The sequence below is a fragment of the Amblyraja radiata genome, chromosome 6 (genome assembly GCF_010909765.2).
Source record: "Amblyraja radiata isolate CabotCenter1 chromosome 6, sAmbRad1.1.pri, whole genome shotgun sequence".
Classification (NCBI taxonomy): domain Eukaryota; kingdom Metazoa; phylum Chordata; class Chondrichthyes; order Rajiformes; family Rajidae; genus Amblyraja; species Amblyraja radiata.
In genome coordinates, this window is record NC_045961.1 from 16,338,545 (window position 1) to 16,352,566 (window position 14,022).

General features: G+C 44.7%; 1 protein-coding gene across 3 annotated transcripts in view; it reads right to left on the reverse strand.

The window, feature by feature from the left end:
- Positions 1-6,405, reverse strand: part of dnajc3 (DnaJ heat shock protein family (Hsp40) member C3) — a 76,731-nt gene extending 70,326 nt beyond the window's left edge. The window contains exons 1-2 of one of the 3 annotated variants that reach the window (XM_033022223.1): positions 6,124-6,405; positions 5,857-6,066 (exon numbers count right to left, since the gene is read on the reverse strand). In XM_033022223.1, coding sequence (XP_032878114.1) covers positions 5,857-5,938 — 82 coding nt within the window. In that variant the 5' untranslated portion in view covers positions 5,939-6,066; positions 6,124-6,405. Of the gene's footprint in view, positions 1-5,856 lie in introns of all 3 variants that reach the window. The other 2 variants (XM_033022222.1, XM_033022221.1) reach the window with 2 other exon arrangements.
- Positions 6,406-14,022: the final 7,617 nt, after the last annotated feature.

The window sequence follows — 14,022 nt, forward strand, 5'->3', positions numbered from 1 at the left end:
ACAGAGCGAGGAATACTTTTTATGAAGAGCAAAGAGAACAGGTGCTTCGTGCCTATCACAGCTGGCTTATGTCCCAGGTGACATGTGGCATTCTACAATTAGCCAACCATCATGTCACCAATTGGATACTCAACAACTGACACAGTGGAGTCAGGAAACACAACTTTACTGCCACCTACAATCACTGACTATGTGGATCAGGTCTGCCATGCTGCTGGGGAACTTATTATAGGAGTTGTTCTCCATGTCCCGCACCAGCTGAAGAGCAAGACTTTCGTACTATACCAAGTGCATAATATTGGACAATATAAACAGGGAGCTTGGATAATGGTACATAATGCTCCAGTCTATGTTGTAATAATTGACTAAGAGCCAAAGGGGCATCAGGTTGAATAGATGTAATCAAGGAGAGAATCACTGGGCCTGTCCAGAAGAGATGATAATTGTAATATAGCCTAGTTGCGGATACACATTATATTAACTGCAATTGTAATTGATGCAAAAACTAATACCGCCTTTGAGAGTGTTGCTATATTGCAGGGAAATTATTGTGTCCCCTCCTTTGGTAAATGGTATGAAAATTACAGCTGGAATAGCATCCTATGTGGGCATCATGTCATAACCAGGGTCTCACGAGACAGATCACCATCGGTAAAAAGGAATTGATGGTACTATCGGATGAACAGGTGGGAACTGTGAAATTTGTTAAGCCATGAAATGATTAGATGAAACATTAAAGAGATTTTGACCAAACTTCCGCTAATACCACACCTCCATGCCGATTGAAAAGCACCGAAGTCAGAGGGTGAGATGGTCAATCACGAATGGTCCAAGGCGACTCAGAAGCATGGCAAAGAAGTGGAGGATGGTTCTGGGATGCAAGCTGCCCAAGTAAAATACGAGATGCTGTTCATCCAAATTTTCATTTGGCCTCACTCTGACAATGGAGGCGGCCTAGGACAGAAAGGTCAGTATGGGAAGGGGAATTAAAGTGTTTGGCAACCACGAGATTATGAGAGGCAGAGATAGGGTAGACAGTCAGAACCATCTTCCCCCACGGTGGATATGTCCAACACTAGAAGACAAAGCTATCAGGTGAAAGTTTAAATGGAGATGCATTTGGCAAGTTTTCTTTATACACAGCAAGTAATGGGGGCCTGGAATGAACTATCTGGGGTGATGATGATGGAGGCAGATACCAGTGTGATGTTTAAGAGGTTTTTAGATAGGCACATGGAAGTGCATGGTATAAAGGAATACGAATTATGTACAGGCAAATGAGATCAGTTTAACTTGGATACATGTTCAATACCACCATTGTAGGTTGAAGGACCCGTCCCTGTAATGTACTACTCATAAGATAAACATAGAATGGTGTAAATCAGGCCGAGGGCAATAATTCACGAGATAAGAAAAGTCACCCATTTGCAAGACATTAGATTTTCTAATTAAGAGGGAACGAAGTTGATCACCGCCTAATTATTTTTAAACGAGCAAAATCCACATGCAACTATTGTGTCGCGACAATAAAAAAAAGGCTATGGTGCTGAGAGTTATGGAGGCTCCTTGGGTTTAGTTTAGAGATACAGCGAGGAAACAGACCCTTTGGCCCACCAAGTCCGCACCAACCAGTGATTCCCCGCACACTTACACTATCCTACACACAACTAGGGACAATTTATAATTTTACCAAGCCAACTAGCCTGCAAACCTGCATGCCTTTGGTGTGTGGGAAGAAACTCAAGAACCATGCAGATCACGGGGAGACGTACAAACTCCGTACAAACAGTACAAGTGGTCAGGATTGAACCCGGGTCTCTGGCGCTGAAATGCAACAACTCTACTGCTTCGTCACCATGCCATCCTCTCACTGTTTACCAGTATTGACTGGAAAAAGGCTTGAATACGCAGAGTAGTTTATGAAACTCACCACTTAAAGAGATTATCTTTGTGCACTGTCCCATTAAAGCCAGATTCAGAGTAGAGGTGAAACATACATTCCCCTCCGACAGCATCCACTAAGCTTTGTCTCATCGAGAAACATTACACATTTCTTTTAATCATATTTTTTATATATCTTACAAATAACTATGGCCCAAACACTGAGCATGTAGCTTTGGTTGCCATCCAAATTAAAATACCAGTTACTCCTGTCAACTACTCAATCTGCAATAGTACAAATGCATTTCTGCACACTTACCCTTTATGCGAGACCTTATCAAAAGTATTTTGCTTCTCTTTTGCATATCCCACAGGTTACATTCTCCAAAAGAATAAAATCTCCAGGTGATTTGTTAACCGTGATGCCCTTTTCATACACCCATACTGACTTTATCCAATTCTGTTAGTGCTCTCCATGTTTTCACGATTACATTTTTGTAAAAGTCTAGGATTTCCCCCAACTACTGACAAAGTAACGCCTCCCTTTTCTTTTAACAAATAGTGAAATTACGTTTGCTATCATCCAATATTTAGAAACTGCTTCACAATCCACAGACATTTGCTAGATGACCAGTGCATCCACTATTTTCAGGGCCACTTCCTTTACTGCTCTAAAATGCTGATTTTCAGGCAGTGGGGATTAGTCCATATTCAGCCCCGTTAATTTCCCCAACAGTAAAATGGATATAAAGAACTGTAGTTGCAGGAATCTTGAGCATAACACAAAGTGCTGGAGTAACTCAGCAGGTCAGGCAGCAGCTGTAGAGGGAATGACAGCCTGAAGTATCCTTACCCAAAATGTTATCTCTCAATTTTCTCCACAGGGGCTGCATGCTCCACTGAGTTTCTCCAGGATTGAGTTGTGGACTAATTTCCCCAGCACTTGTTTTTTTTTTTAAATGTTGAATTCCTCCCTCTCAGTAAACCCTCATGTTCCAAAATACCCAGGAGGTTATAACTAATCTACATATTCTGCCACTATGCTCCCAATTATAATTTGCCCTATGTTTGTAGGTTACCTACATCTATCTTCATTAGCCTTTTCATCCTCACTAATTTATAGAAGCTATATTATATCACCTGCAAATCTGACCTCATACATCAGCTTCTCCTTAAACCTTTTTGTTCTCCTTTGCTGAATGCTAAACTGCACCATTTTATTGCCTACTGCCTTTACTAGTAATATATGCACCTCCTCTGTGGGTCTAATAACATCCCTAATTTAATATTCCCCAAAAATATGTTGGGGAAAGATGGCTCAACTGTGACTTATGTCACAGTTGAGCCATCTTTCCCCAACATATTTTTGTACTGACAGGGATAAAGGGTTCATATATTTCACATACATTTTGTACCAATCATCCATGCTTGGATAAGCAACATTCCCACATTATCATAACCAGGTCCCACCTCATACAGTTTATTTTGTTAGATTCAAGACCCTTGCTTCTGCCACTCTCCATTTTAATGAAATAGTCATGCTTAATCATGACACAGTCAGGGTCCCCTAATATCAACAATATCCCAACTATATATATCAAGTTGTATTAATTCAACAACCTTATTGCTAATGCTTTTAGAGTTATGGCCAAGTTGATACCATATCTCTAAATGTTTTCACTATAGTTTTGCCACTGGAATTTAACTACAAAATAATATGCCTTTTATGCAATGAACATAGTAAACCATGAAAAACGTGACAGCACCACGTTTGATCAGTTACAGAAATGATGTAGTGTTGGGCTGCAAAACGTTACTTGAATGCATCAGCCATGACCCCAAGAAAAGCAGGCATTCCAGTATATTGTTAACAAAGCATAGCACAGTGGTGCAGCTGGTAGAGCTACTGCCTCACAGTACCAGAGAACCAGGTCTGATCCTGTTGCTGTCTGAGTGGAGTTTGCATGTTCTCCCTGTAACCATGTGGGTTTCCACCAGGTGTGCCAATCTACAACCACCCTCAGCATTGAATCATGGAGCATTCTGATGTTAAGCTTATATGTTTTTTTTTGCTTTTTATCCAATGGGCCCTACTACATGATCGAGTGAAAGTCAACAGACCACCTATAAGCCCTGAAATTGGGATTGCTGGGAGTACTGGAACTGCCTCCTGATCAGAAGATGCACAAACCCATAGAAAGTAGTTTGCTGGGTCAGGTGAATGTGGAATTCAGTGCCTGCAAAAGCAAAAAGCCTGGCAGATTTAAAAAGCATCAGTGCCTACAAATTTAAAAACCGAAAGTTGAATATCACTTATCATGTATCTATACATTATAAATGGCATGGTTGTAATCATGCATTGTCTTTCTGCTGACTGGATGGCACATAACAAAAGCTTTTCACTGTACCTTGGTACACGTGACAATAAACTAAATTGAATTGAACTGAAACAATTTTTTAATGATCCTATGGCATGACAAAAGTCACTGGAAATACAGTGTATTTGTTGACATTAATTGTACTCGGGAATTATCAAAATTCTATTTTCCTTGCTACCAAATCTAATAATCTCTCTGACCATTCACACTTTGGGCAGGGACTTCACTGTACGGAACTATAATGACCACCGACAATGATTACCAAATAGGGGTACAGGGTCTTTATACCTCCTGCCTCGACTCTGTCCAGGGACCCCGACAGTCCTTTCAGGTGAGGCAGAGATTCACTTGCATCTCCAACCTCATCGACTGCATCCGTTGTTCAAGGTGTGGATAGACTGCCTTGGCCTAAGCAATCTCCTGAGTGCCAAACACTAGCTCACCTTCCCATACCAACCTTTCTGTCAGAGTGAGGCCAAAAGCAAGTTGGAGGAACAATACTTCATATTTCACTTGAGCAATTTACAACCCAGTGGTATGAATATTGATTTCTCTCATTTCTTTGCATTCCCTCGCTCAGTCCCTCCCCCACTCTAGTCGTCCTGCTAGTTCCACTATCATATTGCTTAGTTTCACTTGTTATCACCTTCTCCACAGCCAACAATGGACCATTGTGGGTTCCACCTTCCCATGATCATCGTAGATTTGTCCTTTTACATCATTTTCATCCATTTGTCCTTTGTACATTTTCATGTCTCTCATCTCCCCACAATCTGAAGGGTGTCGTCCCTAAACCTCAACTATTCCTTTTCTCCAGAGATGCTACCTGACTCACTGAGTTACTCCAACATTTTATGTCTATCTAATTAACCCCATTCCACTCTGCTCTTCCAGTTAAAACCTCCTCCACACATTTATCCAAATAGGGTAGCAAGTTATTTTATCAACTGGTTAAGATCAGGTGTTACATTTCTGTATTATGACCAAAATTTAAACAGTTATCATTTGCAAAAACCTACTTCGTGAACGGGAACACCTCAGCAAAACATTAAGCTACCTTCAGAAATACATTAAGATACCTTAAGTTACCTTCAGAAAGACATTAAGCTATATAATACAATAATAAACAATAAAATCATTGCCTTCTCCGCGTTTTAACGTAGCAGATCAGAGCATTATCATCAGGATTGACATATAGGAAGAGAAGAGCGTTTGGAGACTCAATTTATCACTGGGACATGCTTATTTTAATTAAAGCAACACAAGACATTGATGCCCCTCAGCAACGGGAGGCAGAGCTTCCAACAGCAACATGGGTGTCCACCCCCCTCGCATCGTTTTACGTCGGGCCCTATGCCTTCAATATTGCCGACATTCACTCACTTATCGATTCCATCACTTGGCGAAGGGTTGTTGCAACTGACGCGCCGGGCAGAGTTAAACCGGAGGGGAATTTATAAAAAGTTTGACTAAATGTCACAAGTGAGATGTCGATAACTCGGCGCCCGGCCTACACTCCCCTCCCACACACACACACACACACACAGCAGCAGCAGCAATGCCGCTTCCTCCTCCTCCTCCTCCTCCTCCTCCCTACCTTCACACTGAAGATCGATGAGAACCAGCAGGAAGGGGACATAGGAGAACACTTTGGACAGACATGCCCGTGGTGCCACCATCCCGACCGCGGCCTAGGGCTCCTTCAAGGCAGCGGCCCGGAGCTTCTTCACGGAAACAGGCCTGGAGCTCCTTCACGGCGGAGGCCCGGGGCAAGGCAGCGGTCTGGGGCTCCTTCACGGAAACAGGCCTGGAGCTCCTTCACGGCGGAGGCCCGGGGCAAGGCCGCGGTCTGGGGCTCCTTCACGGCAACAGGCAGTGAGCTCCTTCAGATCCTCCGGCGAAGAGGTAAGTCGTGAACCCGGCTCCTCGACCTCTTCTGCCGCTGTTGTTTCAGCGTCAGTTTCCTCCACTATAAAGCCATGGCAGCCCGCACTGAGCCCTCTGTTCCGTTGCCACCGACCAGCACACGTCCAATTGCTTGCTTGCCCGCACCGCAGCTTCTACATCCACCTGGTTTAGATGCCTTGCCCGGTGCCGGGGGGTGAATTGAGAGCCGACTTCAGAATACCCCGATTTCAACACGAAATTTCGCACGGTCAATCGTGGTTTATTCGGATTGGATCACAAGAGGCTTGGTGACACACACTGACTTGATTCGATAGCGACGATTGAAGGTCCCACCCACACTGTGCAAGGTTCAGGACGTGCAGCTCTGGCATTAGCGGAACCGCGTATCTTGTGTTGGACGTTGCATGTTCGTAAGTGTATTATCGGCTCATATTTAAAACGTGTGCCCAGACCTTCATGTAGTTTGTGTAGGAAGGAACTGCAGATGCTGCTTTACTCTCTGTCCCGCCCCCACCCTAGTTCTCTGACTAGTTTCACTGTCCTCCTAATTTTTTTAAAGTTTAAACTTAAAGTTTTTTTGGCCTTCCATCACAGCAATGTGATGGATGTTTATGTAAATTATGCTGTGTCTTGGGTCTATTTGTTTGTAATGTATGGCTGCAGAAACGTCATTTCGTTTGGACCTCAAGGGGTCCAAATGACAAATAAATTGTATCGTATTAATTTTACTGATTGTATGTATGCCTCCTTGTCAGCTTCCCCCTCAGCCAACAATGAACCCATTCTCCATTTCCTTGACCATCATCTGCCTTGATCTACTGACCTCACCCATATCTCTAGTCTCCCTCTACCCTGACTCTCAGTCTGAAGAAGGATCTCCACCGAAACGTCACCCATTCCTTCTCTCGGGGATGCTGCCTGACCCGCTGAGTTACAGCTTGTGGTATTCCCAGGCGTGCTCCAACCAGGACTGTGGCAGAAGCATAACTTTTATTAACAGGTGCTTAATTCTTACCGAAATAAAAACCCGCACTAATTAGTTTGGATTATATTCTTTATTGCATTAGATAGATTAAAGATGAGAAATGTTCAGTAAATCAGGCAACATCACTGAGAATAAAACCCAAATATTCTGCTTAAAAGCCAACAGATTACTCGGGGACACCTGTCCAGAGTACCTGGTATCCCTAAGTAACGTTAGCAAATTTGCAGATGACATGAAAGCTGGGTGGCAGTGTGAACTGTGAGGAGGATGCTATGCCCTTACGGAAATAACACCAAGCTCCAGCTGCCCCTGAAGTCCCTGGAGGAGGAGTTCAAGGTGACTCGGGCCAGAGAGGTGATGACGTACAGGGACTCCAGCGACCCCAAGGTGGCTCAAGCAGGGGTGGAGGTGAAAACTGTGAGGAAGTGGAGAGCCGGCGAAGCCATGCTGCAAGCAGAGTCCCGGATACGCCACAGAGTCCTGGTGGGAGCAGTGACTCGGGGAAGAGCAGGCCTGGGAATCTTCCCATCTCCCCAGTTTGACAAGGCCAAGGGGAAGGAGAGGCGCAGGCTGGTCCAGGAGGAAGTGAGGGCAGTGGTGGAGGAGGAGAGGTGTACCAGAGCAGTTGGATTGAGGCAGCAGGGAGCCTGGACAAGGTGGGAGCAGGCCATGGACCGAAAAGTCATATGGACTGAGCTCTGGCAGGCTGAACCACAGCGCATCAAGTTCCTGGTCCAGGCAGTGTATGATGTCCTGCCCAGCCCATCAAACCTCTTCATCTGGGGCAAAGCGGAATCTCCAGATTGCCCGCAATGCTCAGGCAAGGGGACGTTGGAACACATCCTGAGCTGAGCTGAACACATCCTGAGCAAGTCTCTTGGGCAGGGCCGGTACACATGGCATCACGACCAGGTTCTCAAACCCATTGCAGAAGCCATCAGCATGGGAATCAGCAGCTGCAGACGAGAACGCCCCACCACCCAGATGATCACCTTCGTGAAGGCCGGAGTGCTGCTGCCAAGAACCACAGCAGCCAGGAATCAGTCAGTAATCCTGGCAACTGCGCAGGACTGGCAGCTTTCCGTAGACCTGGTGAAACAGCTGAAGTTTCCACAGCACATTGCCACGACCACCCTGAGGCCAGATATCCTCCTGGTCTCAGAGGCGACCAAAAACATCGTCTTGTTGGAACTGACAGTGCCGTGGGAGGACCGTCTGGAGGAGGCCCACGAGAGGAAGATGGCCAAGTATGAAGAGCTGGTCATAGACTGCCGTAAGCAGGGCTGGAAGGCAAGGTGTATGCCCATCGAGGATGGCTGCAGAGGTTTTGTAGGGCAATCGCTCTACAAAGCCTTGAATGCACTGGGCATCAACGGAGTGGCAAGGAGAAGGGCCATCAAGAACACCACAGAGGCAGCGGAGAAGGCACCAAGATGGCTCTGGATCAGGAGAGGAGGTCTATGGGGAGGAGCGATTGCCACCTGAACACAAGTCGTGGTCTGATCAACCACGGCTGGGTCGCCTGGGTGAGGGTGTCTGATGTTGAAAGACCCGAAACACCCAATGACCCTAGGTTACATCACTGATGATGTGTTCAGGATCATCTATCGATGTATTTGTATCAATGAGAATGCAGGGTGACTTGGACAGGTTGGGTGAGTGGGCAGATACATGGCAGATGCAGTTTAATGTGGATAAATGTGAGGTTATCAACTGGTAGCAGGAAGGCAGATTACTATCTAAATGGTGTCAAGTTGGGAAAAGGGGATGTACAACTGGATCTGGGGGTCCTTGTTCGTCAGAAAATGAAAGTAAACATGCAGGTACAGCAGGCAGTGAAGAAAGTGAATGGCATGTTGGCATTTATAACAAGAGGAGTTGAGTATAGGAGTAAAGAGGTCCTTCTGCAGTTGTCCAGGGCCCTAGAGAGACCGCACCTGGAGTATTGTGTGCAGTTTTAGTCCCCTAATTTGAGGAAGGACATTCTTGCAATTGAGGGAGTGCAACGTAGGTTTAAAAGTTTATTTCCCGGGATGGCGGGACTGTCATATGCCGAGAGAATGGAGCGGCTGGGCTTGTGCACTCTAGAGTTTGGAAGGATGAGAGGGAATCTTATTGAAACATATAAGATTGTTAAGGGTTTGGTCATGCTAGAGGCAGGAAACATGTTCCCGATGTTGGGGGAGTCCAGAACCAGGGGCCACAGTTTAAGAATATGGTGGTAAGCCATTTAGAACGGAGACAAGGAAACACTTTTTCTCACAGAGAGTTGTGAGTCTGTGGAATTCTCTGCCTCAGAGAGTGGTGGAGGCCAGTTCTCTGGATACATTCAAGAGAGAGCTAGATAGGGCTCTTAAAGATAGCGGAGTCAGGGGATATGGGGAGAAGGCAGGAACGGGGTACTGATTGGGGATGATCACATTGAATGGTGGTGCTGGCTCAAAGGGCCGAGTGGCCTACTCCTGCACCTATTGTCTATGACCCCCATGGAGTTAAACAAATGTAAATTATGCTACTGTATATATTTGCCATTGAACATTAACCCAATGAAATACATTTATCCATTTGAAATTACCAGCAACAAGTAGATATGTTGGGCATGTTTAGTTTAGCATTACATCATGGAACAGGCCCTTTGGCCCATGGTGACCATCAACCACTCCCAACACACGAGGGATAATTTTACAGAGGCCAATTAACCTACAATGCACGACTTTGGGATGTGGATAGAAACCGTAGAAACCCCACCCAGTGACGGAGAATGTGCAAACTCCACACACACACACCACCCAAGGTCAGGATCGAACTCAGGTCTCTGACGCTGCTAAGTAGCAGCTCTACCAGCTGTGCTACTGTGTGGCCTGTGTTTGATCAGATGGGAGCTAGCCTCCCAATTGGAAGAAGCAAAGCATTCCATGGATAGGCAAGCTGAGATCTACTCGAATGCTGAATACAGCAAATCTTTCAGAAGAACTGAACATTGAGATAAAATATGTCCAGAAAAGACCCAGTATGAGGGAATTGAAGATGAAAGGAAGGATTATTAAGGAATGTCAAAAGGGATGACTGTGCAAGTTAAAAGGTCAGGCTGAAGATCAAAATTGTAGAGAATGGATGTGTTTATTTATTGTAAATGGATTGTCATACTTTCTGATGTGCACTTGCTATCCACCTCAGTATCCACCCATATTCCATAACTATCTTGCATCAATTTATATCTTCTTAACTTAATATTGGTGTGAATGCTGTTCTCTCAAATGATATCTGTAAATCCTATCTCATTCTTAACAAGTAGATAGAGTGGTGAAAGAAGGCATTTGACATGCTTGCCTTCATTGGTCAGGGCATTGAGTGTAAGTCAGGAAGGCATAATGCAGTTTTGTAGTTCTTTGGTAAGGCTGCATTTCGAGTTTTGCACGCAGTTCTTGTCGCCCCAATACAGGAAAGATGTGGAGGCTTTAGAAAAGCGAGAGGACTTTTACGAGAATGATGCCTGGATGAGGGGGGTGTCAGCTGTATTCTCTGGAATGACAGAGGTTACATTGATCTCTGATTGAAGTACAGTATATACAATCATTAGAGGCTTACAGAGGGTAGACAGTCAGAACTTTTTCCTTGGAAGGAAATATTAAATATGAGAGGGTACAATTTTAAGGTGATGTGGGCAATGTTTAAAAGTGATGAGCAGGGCAAGTTTTTTTTATGCAGTGGGTGGTGAGTGCCTGGAACATGCAGCTGGGTGCGGTGGTAGAGACAGATTTGATACAGGCGTTTAAGAGACTTTTAGAAAGACGTATAGATATGCAGAGAATGGAGGGATATAGACATTGTGCAGGCAATGAAAAGTTGGTCTTGAGGCATCATGTTTGACACAGACATGATGGGCCAAAGGGCCTGTTCTATGGCGTACTGTTCTATATTCTATGTCTAATCACTTGCTATTCTAAACTTCATGTGACATTGAGATGAAATGTACATTTCAGCTTAAGAGTAAATCCAACGGTAAAACAAGCTCTGAAATCCTCAGTGTGAACTTGAGCAGCTGAACTCACTTCCTGGAAATATGGGCTTCAGGGAGAAATGAACTGCCTGAAGTTTCCATGTTGTGCAGAAAGGCCTCACTTATGAATAAGTTTACTATCTGATTCCAAAGCCAGATGACAATGATTGGAAAACATTGGAATGGATTATGCCATTTAGTTACTCCTGACAGATTTTGTAATATGTGTCTTAGAAATGTAAGTGTGAGATGTTGTATTTCGGAAAGGTTAAACCAGGGTAGGATATGCACCGTAAGTGGTAACGTCCTGGAGATTGTTGTAGAATTGAGAGATCTAGGAGTGCTGGTGCACATTTCCTTGAAATTGGCAATACAGGCAGACAGGGTGGTGAAGAAAATGTGTGGTATGCTTGCCTTCATCCATCAATGCATTGAGTACGGGAGTTTGGATGTCATGTTACAAATGTACAAGTGATCGTGACACACTTGGAGTACAGAGTATGGTTCTGATCATCTAGCTACATAAAGGATGTCATGTGGAGGAAGGAACTGCAGATGTTGGTTTAAACTGATGATAGACTAAAAAATGCTGGTAAACACTTTCCTTGAATCTATTTCTAAAATCTCTTTGGATTTCCCTTGATATTATCTGATAGTTAGAGCTATCTCCTGCCCCCTTTTTGTCCCTCTGATTCCTGCTTAAGTATGCTCCTCAGTGTCCGAAACTCCTCCTGGGATACATTTGATCCCAGCCTCCGATACCAGTTCATTTTTCCGGACCAGAGCCTCAAGTTCTCTTGTCATCCAAGCTTCCTTACTTCAATCTGCTTCACCCTTCATTCTAACAGGAACATGCACGAGCCTCTCTAGCCTTGTTGATGGAGAATTCCCAATGGACCTGAACTCTTGGCACACTTTAAAAAATATCTCATTTACCGGATGTTCTTCTGCTGGCAAACATTCTACTCCAATCAACTTGCGTAAGTTCCTACCAAATACCAAAGTTAGCCATGCCCTAATTCAGAATTTAACTTGAGGGCCCGTCCTGTCTTTATCCACAACTATCTTAAAGTTAATAGAACAGTGGTCGCTGGTCCCAATTTCCCAAGAGCAAATCCAGCTTTGCCCTCTCCCAAGTAGGGGTATCTATATATTGTCTGAGGAAACTTTCCCGGACACATTTCACAAATTCCACCCTGTGCAAGCCCTTGGCACGATGACAGTTTCATGCAAGCTTTTAGAGTCATAGTGATACAGCGTGGAAAAAGGGCCTTTGCCCCAACTTGCGCACATTGGCCAACATGCCCCTGCTGCATTAATCCCACCTGCCCACGTTTGGTCCCTATCCCTCGAACCCTGTCCTATCCATGTACCTGTCTAACTGTTTATTAAATGGGATAGTCCTTGCCTCAACTACTCATCTGGCAGTTTGTTCCATACAGCCACCACTCATTGTGTGAAAAAGTTACCCCTGGTTTCTGGTTAAATTTTTCCCCCTTCATCTTAAACCTCTGTTTATTACTACTATGTCACTACTATGGGCAAGGTTGATGCAGATGAAGAGGGGTACATTGCTGGATAAACTCTAAACATTGTGGTCCCATTAAGGCCTCCACATAGGTGAAGCTCAACATATGCGAGATCTAGTGCAGGCTAGGTGATGGCTTTTTTTGAGCATTTGCACTGTCTGCATAGCCGCCTGGAGCCATTTTAATACCGGTACCATTTCCTTGACAACCTGTCTGTCCCCTGCTTCCTTCACTGCCAGGGCAAGATCAAACAATCTAGAGAAACAGCACCTCATGTTCCACCTCGGTTATATACTGTGCAACCCAACAACAAGAACAATTCTCTTCTTTCAGTTAACCGGTTCCCCCTAGTTCATCTAATTTCCCGCACATACCTTTTCTTCCCATAAATACTTCACCCCTTCCCACCCTTCTTCTCCCCTGCCCACTCCATCTGCCCCTCACCCAAACATTCGTCTTATAAGGTCCCATTCCCCTCTGTTGTGATCGGCCCACAATCCCTTCCTTATTTGTTCCCAAATTTCATCTCCCATTTATATCATCTCTCTCTCGAGCTCTGTTACCTCCACCAAACATGTCCCAGTATCTGTTGTTATATTCACCCTTTCTCATACCTCTGACCCCCATCTACCAATCCATTCCTCTTTTCACTGCCATTCATCAATTCATCCCTCCTCAACTGACTCCATTCACCAATCCATCCCTTCTCACCTTTATCCACTTATCGTATTGCTAATTCTAGCCCCACCCGCTCCACTCTCAGTCCGGAGGAACAGTTCCAACCCGTAACATCAACTGTCCATGTCCCACCGAAGAACGGTGGCGAAGCAGTAGTTGCTGCCTTGCATAACCAGAGCCCTGGGTTCGATCCTGACAATGGGTGCTGTCTGTACAGGGTTTGTACATTCTTCCTGTGACCGTGTGGGTTTTTCCCGGGTGATCTGGTTTCTTCCCTCATACCAAAGGTGTACAAATTTGTAGGTTAATTAGCTTTGGTAAAGTTTTTAAATTGTCCCTAGTGTGCAGGATAGTGCTGGTGTACCGGGTGATCTCTGGTTGGCGCAGACTCCAGAGGCTGAAGTGCCTGTTTCTGTGCTGTATCTCTAAATTATAAAAGTGGGGGTAAAAGAGGAGGGTGTGTTGCTTTATTGATTAAGAAGAAAGTCACGACAGTAGCCCGAAATGACATTGTTGATAGTTCACTCAGTGAGGTTGTATGGGTGGAGGTGAGAAATAAAAAGGGAATGATTACCTTGCTGGGGTGTATTGCAGGCCACCAAATAGTCAACAGGAATTAGACGAGCAAATATGCTAGGAGAATGTGAGCAGCCGCAAGACTAA